This window comes from Pseudorasbora parva, chromosome 2 (genome assembly GCF_024679245.1).
Source record: "Pseudorasbora parva isolate DD20220531a chromosome 2, ASM2467924v1, whole genome shotgun sequence".
NCBI classification, from domain to species: Eukaryota; Metazoa; Chordata; class Actinopteri; order Cypriniformes; family Gobionidae; genus Pseudorasbora; species Pseudorasbora parva.
In genome coordinates, this window is record NC_090173.1 from 5,176,461 (window position 1) to 5,200,005 (window position 23,545).

The 23,545-nt window shown below is 37.9% G+C and overlaps 1 protein-coding gene and 1 long non-coding RNA gene across 7 annotated transcripts in view; one reads left to right on the plus strand and one right to left on the minus strand.

Moving 5' to 3' along the window:
- Positions 1-8,719, minus strand: part of LOC137090837 (uncharacterized) — a 71,461-nt gene extending 62,742 nt beyond the window's left edge. For all 6 annotated transcript variants that reach the window (XR_010907987.1, XR_010907988.1, XR_010907986.1 and 3 more), the window contains exon 1: positions 8,398-8,719. This is a non-coding gene — a long non-coding RNA (uncharacterized lncRNA). The remainder of the gene's footprint in view (positions 1-8,397) is intronic.
- Positions 8,720-10,778: 2,059 nt separating this feature from the next.
- Positions 10,779-19,325, plus strand: sox10 (SRY-box transcription factor 10). The gene is made up of 4 exons (XM_067454696.1): positions 10,779-10,914; positions 13,706-14,379; positions 15,952-16,214; positions 18,432-19,325. Exons 2-4 carry the CDS (start codon positions 13,940-13,942, stop codon positions 19,190-19,192), a joined length of 1,464 nt encoding a protein of 487 aa, XP_067310797.1. The 5' UTR covers positions 10,779-10,914; positions 13,706-13,939; the 3' UTR covers positions 19,193-19,325.
- The last annotated feature ends 4,220 nt before the right edge of the window (positions 19,326-23,545 follow it).

Sequence of the window (23,545 nt, forward strand, 5' to 3'; positions counted from 1 at the left end):
AAATGTATATGACCCTATAAGAGTGATTCCTGACAGACTGTCTGAAACAACGACACCAAAAAAACTTTTAAAGATGGAAAAAATCATTCTCCGACTTTCAGAGCTGCTGCAGAAACGACTTTCGACCTTGATAGAAATGTAGTGGAGTAAAGAGTACGATATTTGTCTTTCAAATGACGTGAAGTAAAAGTTAAAGTATCCAGAAAAAATAAAACTCCAGTAAAGTTCAGATACTCAAAAAGTGTACTTAAGTACAGTACTCAAGTAAATGAGCTGAGTTACTGTCCACCTCTGATTCAAAGTTATGTTCTAAGAACGTTTTGCTTATTGAGTCGCATTTATTGTTAATAACGTTATTTCTGAATGTTCTCTGGATGTTTACAATGAATTTCATTTTTTTTTCATTCTGCAAGCATTATGGGAAAGCTAATAATTTTAGATGTTTTCTGAACTAAAACGTTTAAAAATTTCAATGAACTGATGTATACAATTTCTCTGCTAACATTAAAGATCACGCAACATTGATTCTCTTAACAAAAATATGTTCTAGGTACATTTTGCTAATGCTCCTTTTAAAGTTATGACATTGTTATTTGTGTCCAGATTTTTAAATGTGAACATAAAGGGAACATTCAATTTTATCATTCTTCAAAAATTATGGAAACGTTACTTTTAAATGTTTTCAGATTGCACTCAAAAAAAATGATACGTTGGATTTACTTAACTTTTATTAATTGTTTGTTTTAATAATTGTGTAAGTTTTTTATTTTACGTAAGGTTATTTCAATGCCATTTAGTTGTATCAGGTTCAAATTCTTAATTTTGTCCAAAACTTTTAAGTTTAATTATTTTAAAATGAATATCAAACAAAAACCATAACAAGTAAACCAGTGTAGTTTTCTGTTCGCTTTAAAATAATTAAACATTTACCAATGTTATTTAACAAGAAAACCTTTTACAAACTCTCATTGGCTAGCCAGAAGATGGTTTTGTTACATCCATGGCATCCCCAAAGTAGTTTTTTTTTTTAATTATTATTATTATTATTATTAAAACAGCTTTAATAGTTATTAGCAGGTCCTGACCCTGAGCACATGCTCTGCACTTCACCACTATGATAACCTCCAAAAACACTAACCTAACACACACTTTTAAATACCAACATTAAACATTAAAAGGTCTCTCCATTTTCTCATCTTGTTAAAAATGCATAAAATAGCACTTTATTAAAACGTTTACTGAATTCAGCCCCTTTGCAAAGCATGATGGGAAGTGAATGTCCTGTTTGATTGGGTCACTTGATTAAATCATGTTATTTGAAAATAAAAACACCAAGTTATGTCAAAGAGTAACGGTTTTAAGTCAGTTTAACATGATGCAGTTACATTTGAACCAGAAACCTGATATAATGATGATAAGATGAGTTACTTAAATAAAGTCAACAGCATCATGCAATCCTTATTTAGAGTGTGTTCTGAAACAAGTAGTAACCTTTTTTTTTTAAAATGTCCTAAGAATGTTTTTAGAATGTTGAGACCAGGATGAACATTCTAAAAAATTATGGATGTTTTCTGAACTAAAACATTTTAAAAATTTCAATGAACTGATGTATACAATTTCTCTGCTAATATTAAAGATCACGCAACATTGATTCTCTTAACAAAAATATGTTCTAGGAACATTTTGCTAATGCTCCTTTTAAAGTTATGACATTGTTATTTGTGTCCAGATTTTTAAGTGTGAACATAAAGGGAACATTCAATTTTATCATTCTTCAAAAATTATGGGAATGTTACTTTTAAATGTTTTCAGATTGCACTCAAAAAAAATTATACGTTGGATTTACTTAACTTTTATTAATTGTTTTTTCCGTTTTTTTTTTTACGTAAGATTATTTCAATGCCATTTAGTTGAATCAGGTTCAAATTCTTAATTTGGTCCAAAACTTTTAAGTTCAGAAGATGGTTTTGTTACATCCATGGCATGCCCAAAGTAGTATTTTTTAATTATGATTATTAAAACAGCTTTAATAGTTATTAGCAGGTCCTGACCCTGAGCACATGCTCTCCACTTCACCACAGCGGTAACCTCCAAAAACACTAACATAACACGCACTTTTAAATACCAACATTAAGCCTCTCCATTTTCTCATCTTGTGAAAAATGCATAAAATAGTACTTTATTAAAACGTTTACTGTCTGAATTCAGCCCCTTTGCAAAGCATGATGGGAAGTGAATGTCCTGTTTGATTGGGTCACTTGATTAAATCATGTTATTTGAAAATAAAAACACCAAGTTATGTCAAAGAGTAACGGTTTTAAGTCAGTTTAATATGATGCAGTTACATTTGAACCAGAAACCTGATATAATGATGATAAGATGAGTTACTTAAATAAAGTCAACAGCATCATGCAATCCTTTTTTAGAGTGTGTTCTGAAACAAGTAGTAACATTTTTTTTTTTAAATGTCCCAAGAATGTTTTTAGAATGTTGAGACCAGGACGAACATTCTAATAATGCTGAGAACTTTGGCAGAATGTTTTTAGAATGTTGAGACCAGGACGAACATTCTAATAATGCTGAGAACTTTGGCAGAATGTTTTTAGAATGTTGAGACCAGGATGAACATTCTAATAATGCTGAGAACTTTGGCAGAATGTTTTTAGAATGTTGAGACCAGGACGAACATTCTAATAATGCTGAGAACTTTGGCAGAATGTTTTTAGAATGTTTCCTGTTAGCTGGGATCGTGCTTGAGAAGGATTTACGCATACCTGAAAACCAGGTAACCAATTCTCTCTCTCTCTCTCTCTCTCTCTCTCTCTCTCTCTCTCTCTCTCTCTCTCTCTCTCTCTCTCTCTCTCTCTCTCCCTCCTCCTCCTCCATCCCAAACCCCCATTAAACCCTCTGAAACCCCATATCAGCTTCCTTTAGATGTTTCTCCAACACAATTGGGGTAACTGGACTCTTGGCGGAGGCAGTCGGTGCAGATATGAAGTGACCACACAATGGTGCATTCATGCTGCCCTCTCTCTCTCTCTCTCTCTCTCTCTCTCTCTCTCTCTCTCTCTCTCTCTCTCTCTCCATCCATTCTTCCCCAGCTGCAGAGGAATCCTGTCCAACGTTTTGCCCCCCACCACACAACTGCCACCCGTCCACCAGCAGAAAGAGAGAAAACACAAAAGCAGGATTCATCCCTTAGAGACGGGGAGCCATTTAAGCGTTACGCAGCTGCAGATTTATTAAAAGATGGGTGGAGAGGGAGCGATAGAGGGGGGTCAGCAGGGGTCACGGACCCCCAGACTTTTATTAACCCTCTGAAGATGATGACATGTTAATGAGCTTCGAGCATTAATATTCAGCAGAGAGTGGGAGAATGTACAGAATGGAGGGATTGAAGAGGAAAAGAGACAGAATATCTTCATCAGAGCGAGAACAAACAGCTCCAATAATGAGTTAAAGTTAGTGTCGTTCAGTTCATGGTCAAAGCTGAAATGCCTGGTTCAAATGTTACATTCACGATTTTTTGAGGTCATATCCGAAACTGACTTATTCTTTTCATGTATTATGTTTACATTTGTTAATTTCACAAACGCGTTTATCCAAAAATACTCACTGTAGCTCTACTGTATTTGCAAATGACCAAATGACTAAATGATCTACACACCTGTCTCTCTCTCTCTCTCTCTCTCTCTCTCTCTCCCACACACACACACACACACACACACACACACACACACACACACACACACACACACTCTCTTTGTAGCAGTATTTCTACACCTGTAGGATCAGGTGTGCAGGTGCAGAGGATTCACACACAGAGAATAATTCACCAACATCTACAAACACACTTTAGTCATGATTATCTAGAGAAATATGTCATAAATATATAAATATAGCAGAACCTCAACATCTGACTGCCGGAATATATGCTTTTATTTCTATCATAGTTAAAATAATAATAATAATAATAATAATAATAATAATAATAATAATAATAATAATAATAATAATAATAATAATCGTATTTATTTATTTATATAATTAAAAATAATTAGGCCTAATAAAATAATGAATTAAATTAATTAAATAATTTATTATGCGTTTACTTTTATGATAAATCAATAAATAAACCAAGTAAACTATACTTTTATCGCAGTCATAGCCAGAAAAAAAATAGATTAATTAATTAAAAAAGTAACAATTAGTACAGCTAGTACGAGTCGAGTGTGATTGCGTTTATACAACAGTTCGACGACACGAGTGTGTAAATAAAAGAAACCCCGGCTAATTAAGAAGCAGGAGCAGGAAAGTGCTAGAAAGTGCTACAGACAACCAATCGCAATTTATACAGTCACGGAAACATTGTAGCTAAACCGTGAATTCAGCGATTGAGAGGAAAAATGACAAATGCCAAATGCTGAATGAAACCGTGACAATTTGAGTTTCATTCTTACCTTTATAGAGCGAAATGTCCATTCAGTATTAACTCGATATGCTTTAAACAGGTCACGTGCTGCGTTCATCCAATCAGTGACACGGACACAGCTATGCTTATGAATACCCATTAATTTAATCTGAGTAACTTATGACCAATGTAAAGCAAGATAACCCATGATTCCCAAGCCTCCATTAATAATTCTAAAACATCACTTTTAAAACGTAAAGCCTCTCCATTGATTAATTATGAGAGAGAGAGAGAGAGAGAGAGAGAGAGAGAGAGAGAGAGAGAGAGAGAGAGCGAGAGAAAGAGAGAGAGAGAGAGAGAGAGAGAGAGAGAGAGAGAGAGAGAGACTAAACGAGTGCATTACCTGAATAGTTTAATATTCTTCAAGTCAATCTTATATTCCTAATCACACAATCGGTTTGAGTGTCCGCTGAGGAAAGCGATCTTTGTGTTTATCCTTAAAGAGATTCCCCATGACAGCCTAATCGATGTATTTGAGTCTAACTGTTAACAGCATTTTACAGTCATTATCAAAACCATCTAACCATTTACAGCCATCTAAAGACCTAATAACGTAACTATTACTGAAGTCGAAATCACAATCACAACCAGACCCTTCCTCAAAACTATATACAGCAGCAAACATTACTTATGGATCAATGATATTTCAATAAACAATATTAGGCATTATAAAATAAAAAATTTGTTCAATAGGAAATAAACCGATCAGTCAAAAGGACAAGAGCTTATCTAGTTATAGTGTATTTCAGTTCATTAAAACTATGAAGTTACAAAACTTAACTTTGCCCTTAGTCAAACTAATTTGGCCTGGAACGATAGATGAAACAAAACTGCCTGTTTGATGAACCCCAAATGAATTATACCTCATGTTTATATAAGAGCCAGGGGCAAATTCCCGAAGAACTGTCCGAGATCAAGCTGTTCTCACGGAAACATGAGTGTTGAACGGCCTGGAACCCAATCTTCCAAAACATCTAAACTAGGCAATAATATAGGCTCTATGTTTGTCGCATATTTGAGGTCTAAATAACTACATTCTCGCCTAACTTCATCCTGCAACTCATTAATTGTAAAATGATGCCGCTTGCCCGCCATGACAGTCGCTACAAGCGGAGAGATACAAACAAACGGTTCCCATGGTGATACAGCTGGAAAAGGCTCTCGGCCAATCAGGTTCGAGAAGCAGATCGAACTGTTGATCATGGTTACAGTAATACAATTAACTAATAATTGAAATAAAAGATTAATTAATTAATTTTAAAATGATACATTTAAATTATTTAAAAAAATGAAAATTAAATAAAAATAATTATTTAAAAAAATCAGTTATATTATATTCAGGAGAAGTGATAAATATTACATTAAATAATTATTTTAAAAGTAAATTATATATTCCTATGTGAACCTGGATCACAACACCAGTCACGGGTATATCTGTGGCAATAGCCAATACATTGAATGGGTTAAAATTATCCCTTTTTTTATTCCAAAAAAATCATTAGGATAATATATATATATATATATATATATATATATATATATATATATATATATATATATATATATATATATATATATATATATATTATTATTATTATTAGTAGTAGTAGTAGTAGTAGTAGTAGTAGTAGTAAAGTGGATTGTTAAGGACTTCATTTAATTTTTAAACGAGATTTTCTCAATTCTTTTATTTTTTTCTCAATTCTTTTATTTTTTTGTACCCTCAGATTCCAGATTTTTCCCACAATTGCCAAATATTGTCCCATCAAAACAAATCACACATCAAGATAAATCTCACTTATGACTGCTTTTGTGGTCCAGGGTCACATATACTTTCATCATTGTCACGGTCATTAAAAGTGATAAATAAATCAATTAATGTCATTATTAATAAAAAGGTAAATAAAACATAAATATATCTCTACATCTGGCTTATATATCAGAGTAAAAAATCTGCTTCCTTTCATTTTTAAGTACAATCAGCTTGAGTGTGTGTGTGTGTGTGTGAGAGAGAGAGAGAGAGAGAGAGAGAGAGTCTGAAATGCAGCACAACATTTAAATGCCAGAGAAGTTTCTCATTAAACTGACTTAAGAAACGAGCTGTTTGCTAATAGAGCACTTTAACTGAGCCGAATCCTGCTGTGTGTGTCACACACTCCAGCATGAGAGAGTGTGAGATGCAGCACATGTGAAAGCTGAAGCTCAGTTAAGTGATAATGTGTTTCTCAGAGAGGTTTCTCAGGTGAGCGTGGCCCAGGTGAGGCCGAGGCTCCGCCCACAGGACCTCAGATCTCAGATCAGCAGAAAACAACAGCCGAGGCCCATGAGATCATCACCGCACCAGAGCCTGACCTTTCCTTCAGCACAGCTTCAGCTTCATCCGCATGCAGGAATTCCCCCAGGAATCTTCGCCAGCATTACCAAAGCGGACAAAAGGCCAAAACCTTTCCTTCTCAGAGGAAAAATGATAAACGCTCCGCCCACTCCCGCTCGCTTTCTCCATGGCTTTTGTTTCGCTCCACTTCCTGTTGTGCCAGAAACTCGCACACATATAGACCCGAATGCCATCAGGTGTGTGTGTGTGTGTGTGGAATCGGTCATGAGACAATCATGTCCTCATATTGACCTTTTGACCTCTGCGCTCACAAACATCTTCTCCTGACATCCCAGTTACCATCGGCAACCGCATCATCACTGTCACATGCTGCATGACTGCTCTTACACACACACACACACACACACACACACGTTAACCAATTAACTGAGCTCAGAATGAGATGTTTTAGTTTGCTGAGAGCATCAGTTTAGTTCAGAATGATGGGCTGGAAACACTGCATCTGTTCATTGAGTTTTGGGGCTGATTTAAAAATCGCTGTTGTAAGACGGATTATTAATGTGCTGCATAACAAACGCCTTTCACATGTGCATTATTCCGCCTAAATCATTCAATTTTACTCGCAGTAAAGCGAATTATAATAAAACTCATGATTAAATATACTAATGATATTATCGCGTTAATAACAAACCAGCGACTCATTCCGACAATATCCCGAAATTACACTTATTATAAAACATATGCGACTGGACATGAAGTGAAACAAATTCAACTTCTTTAAACAAACTATAAATTATATAAGTCATTATATATATATATATATATATATATATATATATATATATATATATATATATATATATATATATATATATATATTATACATTATATATAAATATATATATTTCAATTGTTCCTAAAAAATACAATTGATAACAATTGCCAAATAATAATAATTGTTTGGCAATTGTTATCAATTGTATTTTTTAGGAACAATTGAAATGTAAATGCAAACAGGCTAATTCTAATAGTACACATATTATTCGATTATAATAATAATAATAATAATAATAATAATAATTTTGACCATATCGTCGAGCTGTAATTTGTAAGGAGTGCCGCTTTAATTATTATTAATAATTCCAGGTGATGACGAACATCTCGCGCACCTCATTTCGATCTGAATAATTAATGCAATACAATAGATACAATTTCTGAACGACGACACACATTTATTTATGATTATTTAATATGTCTACATGTGTATAATTGAAACGAATGCATGACGTTTATGATCGTGTAAAATAATTAACGAAACATTAGCGCCATAACATTAATTTATAGACGAAAGCCCGTAAAATAATAAAAAACGCATTTAAATTAGACGCGATGCAGAGCAAAGAAGCGATTAAATAAAACCCCTCATGATCTCAATAATCAAACTCAAGACAAATCACAAAACGCATAATGTCAGCACAAATCCCCCGGTTTCCCGCGAAATGTTCCTTGAGGATAAACACATCTCCAGCCATTTTTCCCCCTGTCTCCTCGCTTTCCCAAATTGTCCCAGTTAAGATCAGCATAAACTCACATCATCAAAGCGTCGCTCGCGCTCGCGGGCCTCAGATCCGCGCGCGCCCGTCCTGCCCGCTACATCCACGCGCTCTTCCCCTCTATATGTGTACGTTTGAAGGGACACGGGGAAAAAGACGCTCTAAAGGGAGACACACGTCTTTTCTCTTTTCTTTTCTCTTTTTTTATATACACAGAACTGCTTTTTGTTCCTCATTTTTTCATTTAAGAGGGTAATGGAAGGGGGGTGTTCGTTTGATCACATGATTACAATTCACCTGAGATAAAACAAAGGACGCAAAGAAAGGAGCGGAGCGCCGGAGAGACCGAGACAGAGAGATGCTCTCATGCCCAGGATCCCCTTATCAGAGTCAACATTCATGGATAATGAAAAAGGCAATGATTTTTTGGCTTGGGTGGGGGGGCGTCGCGAGATGGAAATACAAGAGGTTATTGTTGACCAGAACAGCGCGCGTGTTTGTGTGCGTTTGGCCCGTCGTTTGCCTCGCTTCTCGTCTTGCTATATTTTCTGTTTAAACGTGTTAAATGCGCTCTCTGTGTGTTTATGTGATGCAATTATAAAACTAAGGCATGGCACGACACGACGCGGCAGGACGCTCGTTCCAGCGCTGCGCGCGCGCGCGCGCGAGGAGGCCACGGCTGCAGGCCTGCGCGCGCACCATCCCGCAAACATCACATATTAAAACACACATAAAACCAAAGCGCAATGAGAAGCAGAAACTTAGAAGAATATTAACATGTTTAGAAGATTAACAAAAAAAGAGGAACATGCTTTAAAAAATGAATAAATAAAATAAAGCACTCTTTTCTCAGTGATGCCATTGGAGAACCATTTTTGTTTCCCTAAAGAACCAATAAGAACTTTTTTTGTTCTCTAACATTTTAATAGTCATTAAATAAAATGTATGTAATAGAAGATGTTCCCCATTGTCCTCCAGATAGTTGCGTGTGCTTCCATCAGGGGTGTTTAGGTTCTAAATGGAACATTCGATGCCGATTAAGAACCTTTCTTTTTTTTTTTTTTTTTTTGAATGGTTCAAAAAAAAGAATGTTGGTTCAAAAATTATTTTGAAAAAAGAATAAATTATTTTAAACGACGTTCAACATTTTTATTATAAGAATTGTTCTTTTGGAGACAATTTCTTTTACATATATATATATATAGCTAACGCGTATTTTGGGGTCAATCACGACACTTATCTCCACTGAGACATGCGGGGAAAAAGTGTCCCAATTAACCTGACTTCACCCTTACATGCTAGCACATGTTGACGGGGTCTCGCCCCCACTGGCAGCTTACATGCACACGCATTTCCAGAGGTTTCCGTGTCTTAAAATCATAATCGATCTGCTAGCCATCTCTTAACCGCGCCACGCGCTGAGGGAAGCAGGATGGCGTTATAGCGCGCAGCAGGTGCGCGGGGTCCCGGGGCCGGTGGCGCGCGCTCGGCGGGGTGGTGGAAGGACCTCTGCTTCACCCTGAGGCTCAACCGGGCCAACAACAGGCCAGTGTGATCGGGAAGAGCTGAGAGAGAAGCCCCTAACCCCCCCGGGACACGCCGACACTAATGAACGACCACCTGTGAACGCCGTAAAATCATCATATAGGCCACCGCGATGGCATTTCATATTCGAGAACTGCTGCGGTGCGGCCCACATTTTTGAGGAAACATATTTTTAACGCCCCCTGAACATTTAAGTTCGTGTTTTAATCATTTAACGTGTTCTCTGATGTTGCTTAATGCTCACATAAGACGCGTTAATAAACAAATCGTGTTTTTACACAATTAGCCTAGTTATTTGAGTTTCACATTTTTATGATTAAATTAGCTTTCCATCAGATGTTACCCTTTTAATAGCGAGATACACAACAAATTGATCATTTGTGATTGCACATTAAATGTGATACACTGAATAACTTAGGTATATATAACTAATAAACTGTGCTGAGTTGTTTCAAACAATGTTTGGTTCAAATATTTTTTTATTATTAGAATTTTAAACCTAATGGTTGTGTTTATCCATACTGGGTTGAAACAACAGCATTTTATTTTTTAGAGTTGAGGAAAAATAATTAGTCTGATTTTAAAATGACACGTTTCAACTATATTTGGTTTATTACATACTGACAAAAAAACAACAACAACAACATAGAAGTAAATCAAGAATATGACGTCCCAAAAATATGAAATACATTTAGCCTATAAAAAAAAAAAAAAGAAGAAAAAAAAGAAGTGTGATCCCGATCCGAGAGGCCGAATCCTCCATCAGAAATCACCGCCCTCTGCTGAGGAACTCCAGGGCGAACTCCAGCAGCCAATCACAGAGGGACCCGATGGGCATCCGCTGCTCCTTTAAGAGATTTTTTTCCATGAATTGATTTTTTTCTTGCTCTTCACACAACGAGGCTCTTTAAGCCCCGGCGCGCGACACAGAGCAGGCATTCAGAGCGCGAGCGAGGGGGCTGAACCGACGGACGGATCTCGCGCTGGGCGGGCGACCTGCTTTCAGTGCAGTAAGACCTCTCTCTGTCTGACACTTACTCTACTTCTGTGTGCATGGGGATATATATTAATACGGCATTGCAATGTCCAAACGGACAAATTATTACTATTTATCATTATTATTAATAATAATAAGACATATGCATCGCATTGAATTTAGTCGCCGCATGCTCATTTGACTTCTGCTTGGTGTTTGTGTGCTTGAGGTTTTGAGGGATAACTATAAAAGAAGGAAAAAAAGAGTTTCTCATCGAAATGGATTATTTAAGAAACTTTAAACGGGTGTCACGAGGTGTACATTTCGAGATTTGCGTGAACGACTGGGCTAAATCTGAGACGTGTTGGGTCTTAAAACGGCTTAATCTATTCCAAACTATTCGAAATATTATACACACTTCGATCTTTTAGTACCTTTGGGGATATTTTAGTATTACAATACTTTGACTTGATAAGTGTGCATAATATTTTTTTTTCCGGAATTTTATGTATTGGCTTGCTATAATATTTTTTTTTTTTAAAGCGAATGTTGTATATTTTCTGTTTTACTGTGATAAATCATTGTTGTATCTGGCCAAAATGATCATGTAACCTGCTTATAAAGAACAAAGTTTGTTATATTCCATTAATGATATAGAAACAAATGACGCTTTTTTAATATTTCAGAAGAAAAAAACAAAACATGACGCCCAATCGATCAATTAAACATATTTTCGCATCGGTGGAAGTCCGAATCTATTTTTTTATTTTATTTTAGTCAAATCTAAGCACATTTGTGTAATTGCTAATAGCTTATAATAATGTTTTATCTTCTTTTTGTTAGGATAAATGTGTTTTCTGGTTTAGTTGCGTATTTGTGAGCTAGCTATATCTGGTCAAAATGTAACCTACTCGTATGTAAAGTGCAACTATTCCGTTCGCAATCTATAATTGTGCATTTCGATATTCTGAAGGAAAAAACATAATCAACTCAACATAAGTTCGAATCTAATTAATTTGTCAACTCTAAGCACATTTGTCTAATTGTGCCATTTAGGAAATGTTTTGGCATGAGTGAATTAGGGGCAAATTATTGCCAAACCAGGCGTTATGATCCGCCCTCCTCCAGCCAAAGATGAACTGAATCAAATCTGGACAAATAAAGTTAGGAGTGGCAGCGCGTTTAAGAGTTCAGATTGGTTAAATTAGTGAACAGGACGGGTCTGTGTGTGCGCGTTTCTTCTGAAAAGTGTTGAATGGGAAACAGAGCAAACCCTGAAGCGCGATTGATAAATGAAATGGATTGTGTGTTAATAAAAACAAATTGCTTTTGTCCCAAAGAAACTTCACACAAGTCAATCTGACACATATTATTCGACATTTGTACTCTCGTGACCCTAACAAAATGGCACCGTATTAATATTAAACCGATCTGTTATCCACCGAAGTGAAGTCACCTGTGTCTGATGTTAATGAATACTGCTGTCGGATGGGTTGTTCTTGTGCTCAGGCTGAGATATGATCCTCTCTGATAGCAGTAGCCTAATTTAAGATCAGGCTCAGCTCTGGCTAACGAGTTTTTACCGTATATTAATCAATATCTGGTGTTGCGTGAAAGAAAACATGGCTCTTTGATTTACCAAACATATAGCCTAGTCAGTCTAAATAAATGATTAGGCTACGCTTTATATTCACTATGCCGGTTGCCTGAGTGTTCATAAACACACTGCTATGATTTTCCTTATTTTCCTGCTGGTTATGAGTCGTCGCTTGTGCTTTCACCAACAAACAGTGTGTAATTCAGCCGCCCGCAGCAGCGCCGCTCCGTGTTTATCCAGCAGCGAGGCGGAATGAAGCCGGTATTATTCCAGCACTTTCTCTCCCGGGAGCTTGAACAAACCGCCAAACCTTCAACAGTAGCTTGTTAGCAGGAGTGAAGCTAAAATAACACACACACGCAGACCGCGGCGAACTGACGCCACCGTATGATTGGCCTGGAAAAAAGACCAACTCTAAATAAAGTCAAAGCCTCAGTGTTTGTAGCCGTTTTTCCCGAACAGGTTTTTTCTTGTTCGCGAGGCGTTTGGAGTGAACAGCGAAGAGGTTGTGCGGTAGGAAATGTTGTGTAAACGTTAAAATAAAACGTTCTTTAAAATAACATAACGTTCTCATAACATTAATTTCATGCTTTATGTAATGTTATCATAACCTTGACAATTATTAGCTACCTAATGAATGTTAATCATCATTGGAATATTACAAAATATCCATAAAGTAAACAATACAAATGTTATATTGTGAATGAAAATAAGTTATAGCACAAAATGGCTTTAATACTTTAGCCTAACCTTTTAAATCACGTTCTAAGGAAATAGGATGTTTTAGAAACATATTGCAGATCACTTTATTTCAGAACATATATTTACACTCTAAAAAAATGCAGAGTTAAAAGCAACCCAAGTTGGGTCGAATATGGATAAAACCAACAATTGGGTTGCTTTAACCCAGCGGTTGGGTTAAATGCTTGCTTAAAACAACCCAATCACTGGGTTAAAGCAACCCTGTTGTTGGATTTATCCATATTCGACCCAACTTGGGTTGTTTTTAACTCAGCATTTTTAGAGTGTATTAGCTGGGATTAAAACGCGATAATAATATTATGGTACAATGACAAGAAATGTGCTTTACAGAAATATGCAACACACACACACACACACACACACACACACACACACACACACACACACACACACACACACACACACACACACACACACACACTACCTATAATATTGAATAAAATTATCTTTTTGTGGACTTTTGCAGGTTTTTCAGCAGATCTATATCCTGAAGAAGACGGCGGATGGATTCATTCTGACAGAACAGAGCGCGTTTGAAAAGAAGCGTGTTAAAGTTTCACTGGATGACCTACAATATAATTAACAATTGTTTTCCAGATATTAAAATAGTTTTTAGAGAATACACGTATTAAAAACAAAGGTCCTGTGAGGAAAAACTAGACCTACTTAAGACACCTGTGGCCGCAGAGCGAGAGCACCGATGTCGGCGGAGGAACACAGTATGTCGGAGGTGGAAATGAGTCCCGGGGTCTCCGAGGACGGTCACTCCATGTCCCCCGGACACTCTTCGGGGGCCCCCGGGGGGCCGGACTCCCCCCTGCCCGGTCAGCCGTCTCAGATGCCGGGCGTCGGTGATGATGGAGCCGGAGTGTCCGCCGGTGTCTCGGTGAAGTCCGACGAGGAAGACGACCGGTTTCCCATCGGCATCCGCGAGGCGGTCAGCCAGGTGCTCAATGGCTACGACTGGACGCTCGTGCCCATGCCCGTGCGCGTGAACTCGGGCAGTAAGAGCAAGCCGCACGTGAAGCGGCCGATGAACGCGTTCATGGTGTGGGCGCAGGCCGCGCGCAGGAAACTGGCGGATCAATACCCGCACCTGCACAACGCCGAGCTCAGCAAAACACTCGGCAAACTCTGGAGGTAAAAACCATTATATCAAACACATGATATTAAATATGATATGCATACATTAATATGCATGCTAGTACTCCTAATGCATGCAAGGCAAGTTTGTAGCACATTTAGTACACAATTATAACTGTGCTTTACTTTTAAAACAAAAACAATCGAAAGTCCATCTGAACATCCCCAGTCCTAAACCAGTCAAGAAACAGCCCCCATTAATTCATTACTGTAATTAACTATCAGTTAATAACTGATGGTGTAGGCTACACGCTAAAAAATGCAGGACTAAAAACAACCCAAAGTTGGGTTAAAAATGGACTAACCCAGCAATTGGGTTGTTTTAACCCAACGGTTGAGTTGTTTTTACACAGCAATTGGGTTCTCTTAATTAACATTTAACCCAAACGCAACATTAAAACAACTCAATTGTTGGGTTAAAACAACCCGATTGCTGGGTTTGTCCATTTTCAACCCAACTTGGGTTGTTTTTAACCCAGTGTTTTTTAGAGTGTACGCATTCTAGTGCTCCTAATGCATGCAAGGCAAGTTATAGCACATTTAGTACACAATTATTGTGCTTAACTTTAAAAATAATCCTTACAGACATAAACAGGGAAAAAAACATTAAAGTCCCTCTGAACATCCCCAGTCCTAAAGCAGTCAGGAAACATGCAGCCCCCATCAATTCATTACAGTAATTCTATGGTTTAATAACTGAGCTGTAGATCTGATGACGGCCACTCCTCATATTAACTGCTCACTCGGCCTCGGCGGTTCTCAGGGGCTTTAGCTCAGAATAATCATTCCTTCAACATGCCAGATTAGAGACAAATCCTCCAGGAGCTGCTGTGGAAAAGACAGGCCGTAAACAGAGCCATTAACCCCAGCCAGGACGCCAGATATCACACCGTTTACTTTCATGAGCGAGCGAACGAGTGTTTGGTCCGGCTGGAGTTATAGATGCACAACTAAACCAAATAATCATAAAGTCAGGTGTCTGGACACAGTCCACTGGACACTTAACTCGGGCTTTGACACACACTGCTCTTCTTATTTAGTCATGTTGTCTTGTTTCTAGTCTAAATATCTAACACTTCTGAAATCAAGATGCATTTACTAGATCAGATAATGACATGAGATATTTGTTCCTGTTTTGTTGAAAATAAAAACAAAATGAAGTGAGTTGAAAATGATCTGCCAATGGGGTGAGGAAAATAATCTCGTTTCTTGTTTCTGTCCCAAACAGAAATAAACGTTTGGCCTTTTTAAAGCAAAAACTCACTTCAGAAAAAAAGCAAAAATATCTCATCTCATTTTCCTTATCTAGTAAAGACATCTTGATTTAATTATTTTTAGATATTTGGATTGGAAACAAGACAAAAATACTAAATAAGAAGAGCATTTTTACTGTAAATGTTAATAATTGCTTTTGATTACGACTACAGATGATGGATATCTAAATGCATAAAGTCCTGAGTATTAAAACTTTATTGTGATGGTATGTTTGTTATTTGTCAAGTGATCAGGTTACATCTTTCACTATGAAATGTGCTAAAGTTGATGTTTTTTTGCGTGTGTGTGTTTCAGGCTGCTGAACGAGACGGATAAGAGGCCGTTTATCGAGGAAGCCGAGCGTTTGAGGAAGCAGCACAAGAAAGACTATCCCGAGTACAAATACCAGCCACGTCGGCGCAAGAACGGCAAACCGGGCTCCAACTCTGAGGGCGACGGCCACTCCGAGGGCGAGGTCAGTCACAGCCAATCGCATTACAAGAGCCTGCACCTGGAGGTGGCCCACGGCGGGGCTGCTGGATCGCCATTGGCCGACGCACACCACCCTCACGCCACAGGTGAGCCAACACGAGGACTTCAGAGAGGACACTATACATTCATCTAAAGCGACAGGGAAGACATTTATACAGAGTACTGTTACAAATAAAGGCTTGAGCTTTCTGTTCATCAAATAATCCCAGTGACACAACACATTAATCTAAAGCCAAATGTTTCCACAACAGTATGAAGCAGCACAACTGCTTTATATTATAATGATAACTAAATCTAAATGTGTGTTGAGCATCTAATCATCATGACTGATTTGACTGGTTAGTGAATGATAATGAGACACTGAAGACTGGAGTTATGATGAATATTCAGCTTTCATCAGAGGATTACATTTGATAGTATATGCACATAGAAAACTATGGAAGCTTGTTTCCACCACAGCAAAAATAGAAAAGGTAATTGCAACTTTTTATCTTACAATTCCTACTTTTTTTTCCTCGCAAATGCGAAGTTGCAAGTTTTCTTTCAGAATTGTGTGATAAAGACGTGCAATTGCGAGTTATAAAGTCATTATTGTGAGATATAACCTCCCAATTTTGATAAAAAAATCAGAATTAAAAATCGCAATTATCATAATAATAATATAATATATTAAAGGAAGTGTATGTAAGATTGTGGCCAAAACTGGTACTGCAATCACTATCCCCCCTCCCCTGACTCGAGGTTGCCAGATTGGCTGCAGGATCAGCAGAACGTTTGTAGATCTGCAGCTGTGGTAACTAGAGCAGATCTGGCAACGCAGACAGAAACACTACTGACTTCGTGATTGGTCGATAGGTGGAGGGCGGAGCTTCAGGCCAAAATACAACATGAAATCATCACCATCAGTTGAGGGCTGCAACAACAACATTATAATGACAATATCCTGGCCGGACTACTGTTGGCAGTGATAGAAGTGTTTGAAAATAACATGATATATTAATGTCTAGTGACATATAAGGGCCATTTTATGATTAATTCAATCAATCAATCAAATCAATCAAATGTGTATTTATAGAGCACATTTAATAAAATAGTTTTCACCGAGGCTGACCAAAGTGCTGTACAAGGTATAAAAGAAAACAAAGTAAAACAAGAAAATAAAGAAGTAAAAGAACAAAAACATGTACACAAATAAACAATCAGTAATAAACAAGGAGAGCCAAGATAGCGCACTAAGCCGTGTTGAAAGCCAATGAAAATAAATATGTCCTGAGATAAGATTTAAACGAGTTTAGAGAAGGAGCGACCTAAATTAGGGAGGAAGGCTACTCCAGAGTTTGGGTCCAGCAGTAACAAAAGCACGATCGCCGCCATTTTTAAGTCTAACTCTAGTACTGTAAGGCGCAATATAAATAACATTTGATTGACTGATTGGTGAGCAGAAGAGACTTCTTCTTCTTCTTCTTCTTCAAAAAAAAAAAACAAACAAAAAAAACAAGCTCTTCCATTTGTTCCTTCAGGTCAGAGTCACAGGCCGACGCCCCCCACCACTCTTAGTTTTGAGTTTTTCTTTCAGAATTGTTTAATTAAGACTTGCGATTCTGAGAAAAAAGTCAAAATTTTAAAACAATGCAATTATCATAATAATAATTAAAAATATATATTTTAATAATTATTAATTAATAAAAGTTTATTCTGTGGAGGAAACAAAATTCTGACTCTTTTTCTTGCAATTGTGAATTCACATCTCGTAGTTTTTCGAGTTTTTCTTTCCGAATTGCGTGATAAAGACTTGCGATTCTGAGAAAAAAGTCAAAATTAAAAAAAATCTTGATTATCATAATAATAATAATAATAATAATTTTTAATTTTGATAATTATTAATTTTAAAAAGTTTCTTCTGTGGTGGAAGCAAAATTCAGAATTTTTTTTCTCGCAATTGCGAATGCACATCTCGTAGTTTTTTGGAGTTTTTCTTTCAGAATTGTGTGATAAAGACTTGAGATATAACCTCGGGATTTTGAGAAAAAAGTCAGAATTAAAAAGCGCAATTATCATAATAATAATAAAATTAATAATAATTATAATAATTATTATTATTATTTTTCTTCTGTGGTGGAAACAAGCTTCCATAGAAAAAAGCTCTTTTAAATTATTATAAAGTCTCAAAGTTTTTACAGCTTTTTTGATCTCCTTGTGCTCCTTTTGGTTGTTGTAAGGTGCTATATAAATAAAATTTGATTGATTGGTGAGCAGAAGAGACTTCTTCCAAAAAAAACAAGCTCTTCTATTTGTTCCTTCAGGTCAGAGCCACAGCCCGCCGACGCCCCCCACCACTCCTAAGACGGAACTGCAGGGGGGAAAATCCGGCGAAGGGAAGCGCGAGGCCGGAGCCTCCAGGAGCGGTTTGGGGGTGGGGCCAGACGGAAGCTCCGCCTCCTCGTCCGCCAGCGGTAAACCGCACATCGACTTCGGTAACGTGGACATTGGCGAGATCAGCCATGACGTAATGGCCAACATGGAGCCGTTCGACGTGAACGAGTTCGATCAGTACCTTCCGCCGAACGGGCATCCGCAGGCTCCAGGCGGCGCGAGCGCAGGATCATCGGCTTCACCGTACGCTTACGGTATTTCCAGCGCTCTGGCGGCCGCTAGTGGTCACTCGACCGCATGGCTGTCCAAGCAACAGCTCCCATCCCAGCAACATTTAGGCTCGGATGGCGGGAAAACGCAAATTAAGAGCGAGACGCACTTCTCCAGCGACGCGGCGGCCGCGGCGAGCGGATCCCACGTCACGTATACGCCTCTCAGCCTGCCGCACTACAGCGCCGCCTTCCCCTCGCTGACGTCACGCGCGCAGTTCGCCGAATACGCCGAGCACCAGGCGTCCGGCTCCTACTACGCCCACTCCAGCCAAACCTCCGGCCTCTACTCCGCCTTCTCCTACATGGGCCCCTCGCAGAGGCCCCTATACACGGCCATTCCGGATCCCGGCTCCGTGCCCCAATCCCACAGCCCCACGCACTGGGAGCAGCCCGTCTACACCACCCTATCTCGACCGTGACACACGCTGCTCGCTTCACTTCCAGCCACCGAAGGTCCAAACTAAAAAAGTGTGACCGAAAAATCATCAAAACACTCGCCCTGCACCACAATCTACACAGACATAAATCTTTGCGAAGAACGAGTGTGTGTGTGTGTGGAGATCTGCAGGGAAAATGTTTCTCACGTTGCCTCAGGCTCATAAATGCATCACGACCCGTTTCACAGAGATCTGCTCGTCCGCCAATTCGGTATTTCATGAGACATATGACCAAAGTACTGAGACCAAAACACACACACACAACAACAAATGGGCGTAGTTTCTGAACTCTGCCTGGTTTGGCAGTGTATCACACCACAAACACATTCACTCAAACTCACACCTGATGCTATTACCTGTACATCCACATTTTTTTATTGTATTTGTATGTATGAATAATCTCTTTTTATTAACCAAAATAAGGCCATATTGTTTTTATCTTGGAAAAATAATGACGTGTTTTTATTGTTGTAATCTTTTTCTATTGTTGTTACTCTTGTGTTGCCATAACTACACTGAAAAGTCTTCACCACTGTCTAGTGTTTGTTAATGACATTTGTGTTTTATGACTTTCAGCGTGTGTAAATATCAGTGCCAGGACGCGATAAACGCGTCTAAAACCGTGTTACTCCAAACACACAGACGGAGTACTGTAATGCAATATGTGTTTCCGTCACATCGGAATGAACGCGATTATGAGTTTCCGGTATAGAAACACCTTTAATGTTTAGCTAACACCGCTAGTGCCTCAGTCCATCGGAAACGGTTGGTAATCGTTGATCAATTCAAATTAAATCACGTGAAACTCTTTTCAGGGCGCGAACTTTCAGCCGTTCGCCAATTCGAATATTTTACGCCCACATTGAGATTGAAATAGTGCCGATTTGTATTTTGTGGAAATAATGTCCGTTTCAGAACATTACGCGTGATGCCGAGATCAATAAAACACTGCAGAATTATATCGCCTTTTACTGTAAACGATGTTCAATGTTTTTCTCCCTCTGGTAATTTTATAGTTTTCACCCTCTTTATTAGTACTTCTCTGAAACAAGCAAACGACATTATTGTTATATATTACAAACTATTATTTATATTTGTTGTTTTTGTTCGTTTTTTTTATTATTAGTAGCGTTTTCTTCTGATGTTGTGTAATTCTGTGGTGGGTAAAAGTGTTGTTGTTTTTCTTTATCAGTGTAAATAGAAGAGAGCAGTGACTAACTTCCCTCACTCTAAATAAAGCTGCAGTCTGTACAAACACGTCTTCAATGTTCATCTTCTTCTTCTTCGTACCTGTGAAATCATGACCAGAAACACGTATGTTTTCAGAATACTACACTACAATAGCATACATTTATCAGGGCAGTGTTGCCACAGTTACTTTGAAAAAGTAATCTGTAATAAAAAGTAATTACTGATTACTCCTTTAAAAAGTAACTTAGTTACTTTACAGATTACTTGATTTTAAAAGTAACTCAGTTAGATTACTTTATTACTAGTTACTTTATTAGTTACATTCAGCAGTTTCCGACAACACTCCTACCGCCTCAACACAGAAATGATGACCGTTTTTGCCAACACTCACTTTATAGGAAGTGCATTTTTAACAGTAACGTCAATAATGTATCTCCTGACATTTTAAGTTGAAATTAAAAAATATTTCCTGAAAAAATACTATCCCCGAGACTAGAAACTTGGATAAATTACTTTAATCTGATTACTGGTTTGGATATAGTAACGCGTTAGATTGCTCGTCACTGGAAAAAAGTAGTCCGATTAGAGTAACGCGTTACTAATTAACTAAGTTAATGGCATCACTGATACTGGTTTTAGGGGAGAGTGAGGTAAAATCAGCTGTTTTTACTTGTGTGGTCCTTAAGAACACAAAATGATGCAGAAGTAAAATAAAAGTAGGCCTATTTAAAGAAATGATTGGATGTTTCCTATCGTTTTAAATGATCAAAATGCACGATAAAGTGTTCTACAAATATGGCTTCTAATAAAAAAAGGTATTTTTCCCCCTGTGGCTCAGTTTAGGTTAGGGGTAAGTTGATCCGAGTCAGTGGGTAAGTAACACCATCTGAGGGTAAACTGACCATCCCATGTGAGATTGTAAAGATAACTGACCTCTTTTATAAAGACCTTCAACAATCAAATTTCCTTTTACAAATTGTCATATTTATTTTTTTCAACGCCAACTTAAACAACATAAAACCAAACAAATGAAGGCTTTAATTGTTTGCATTTCTGAAAATGTTAAACACCAAACGTTGTAACCCTCCCAAAAACAGACTAAACCAAGTTTAATGGTAAATTAAATACAATACTTGCTAAATTAGAACGAGTGAATGAATATCTTTGAAACGAATAAACATTTTAGTCAAACGGTTCTTGGCATGGTAGATGTTCTTCAATATTGAACATGTTCGGCCATCAGGGACTACAGATGGAAAGCTGTATATGATTGAGCATCTTCATGTTCTCATCAGAGAAGGCTTTGGTGTGCTTGTACATTGTTCCAAATAAACTCTAACAAAAACAAAAAAAATAGTTTTTTTTAAAGAATATGATTAACTAAATCAGTAACATTACATTGAAATCACATCAGTTTATACTTTAGGTCTACAGTGCCTTATAGTGGGGTAAGTTAAAACGCTGGCTCAATTTACCCCACATCATTTGGCACACTTTGCCCCATAGCTGCCATTTTGGACAAGACTAGTTAGCTTACCAGTTCAGGCTAATATTTAGCTAAACGGTTTTATACAGTGCTAAATCACCGAAATGCACACGTTAGCTTTGATGCGACAACCATTATCATCATCTGTTATGATAAAATTATACTTAAAGTAAACGTGTGCCTTCCCATGTGCTTCTCCTGGTCACAGTCTGGCAGGAATGATGGGCGGTTCCAAAACACATGGTCACATGACAATACAAGTGTACAGCTGCTAAGATAAAGGGGGTGGCTCATCTTACCCCACTCTCCCCTGTTATCCACACATGTCATCAGAACTCTGTATGAGCTTCCACAATATATGACTTCTCTGGATTGAATATTACTGACGTACAGCAGGGTAAACGATACCACAGTAAAGAGGTTAGGGGAGCATTAGCTGAAAGTGAGTGGAACGTTCCGTTAACTTTAATTCGCAAATATAACTTTCACGGCTAACCAAAAACAAACTCTAAAAATGTATGTTTTGGGAGCTTTCTGATAACTTTGTGGGAACCAAAAACGTACACTCTCAGGACGTTCTGGTCTAGTTCACACAGCATACGATTATAGTGATGCAAAATGCTGGACCTGATCGATTTCCATAACTGAATTAAACATGTAATGTGACAACGGTACAGTATTAGTGTTTGACATATATGCAGTATGCTTATGATTGTTACAGAAACGGGTGTGTTTTTATGACGTGTATCTGAGCTCGTAGGTTCATTCTGATTGGCTGAAACCAATATCATGACAGCGCATATCTCAACATCCTCTGCATTTCTGCATTAATGTGAGTGTGTGTGTATGAATGCTGGCCTGCATGTGTGTGTGCTGAGAGCTGAAGCTGATTTCTAATTCCCCTGATTTAATCATCTGTGTGATACTTTGGTTAAACAAAGAGACTCATTCAGCTCCGGCTGAGCGAGAGGAGGGAGGGGGCCTGGCCTGCAGTTTCACTGGATACAAAGACACTCTCACACACACACACGCACACACACACACACACACACTGCAGGTCTCACTGCAACAGGATTTGCACATTCCTAAACAGTGTGCTTGAGAGAGAGAGAGAGAGAGAGAGAGAGAGAGAGAGAGAGAGAGAGAGTGTGTGTGTGCAGATAGACGAGTCCCAGCATCTGAAAACATGGCTCATTTTTCTGCCTCTATAATATGATGGTATCATGAGGTCAGGGTTTATTTCCCATCAGCCACTGCGAATCCTTCTGAATACTGTGCCGTATATACTGTATACCGGCGGACTATTACTCTCCATACTGCACTAGAGCTGTGTTTGACATACTAAATCCTAAATATGGCATTTAAGAAATTAAATTATATCACAATTTCAGCATTTCATCTCATAAATATGTTTTAATTGCGACATAGTGTCATCACTTTGAGTTATGTTTTACAAAAGCAGGATTTTTCTTATGTGGCTCTTTTCTTCTGAAACCTAAACTGACAAAAGGGACATCATACGGTCTTGTGGGATAGTTCACCCATAGTTCGCCCAAAAAATGAAAATGACCCCATGATTTACTCACCCTCAAGCCTTGTTTTAGGTGTATATGGCATTCTTCCATCAGTAAAACATAACTGGAGTTATTTATTAAAAT

What these genes read in the sequence shown, in the direction of transcription:
- sox10 (XM_067454696.1), top strand. Translation starts at nt 13,940, where the DNA reads ATGTCGGCGGAGGAACACAGTATGTCGGAGGTGGAAATGAGTCCCGGG. An exon ending in ACACTCGGCAAACTCTGGAG is followed by an intron (nt 14,380 to 15,951) that starts GTAAAAACCATT and finishes TGTGTGTTTCAG; the next exon opens with GCTGCTGAACGAGACGGATA. An exon ending in ACACCACCCTCACGCCACAG is followed by an intron (nt 16,215 to 18,431) that starts GTGAGCCAACAC and finishes TTGTTCCTTCAG; the next exon opens with GTCAGAGCCACAGCCCGCCG.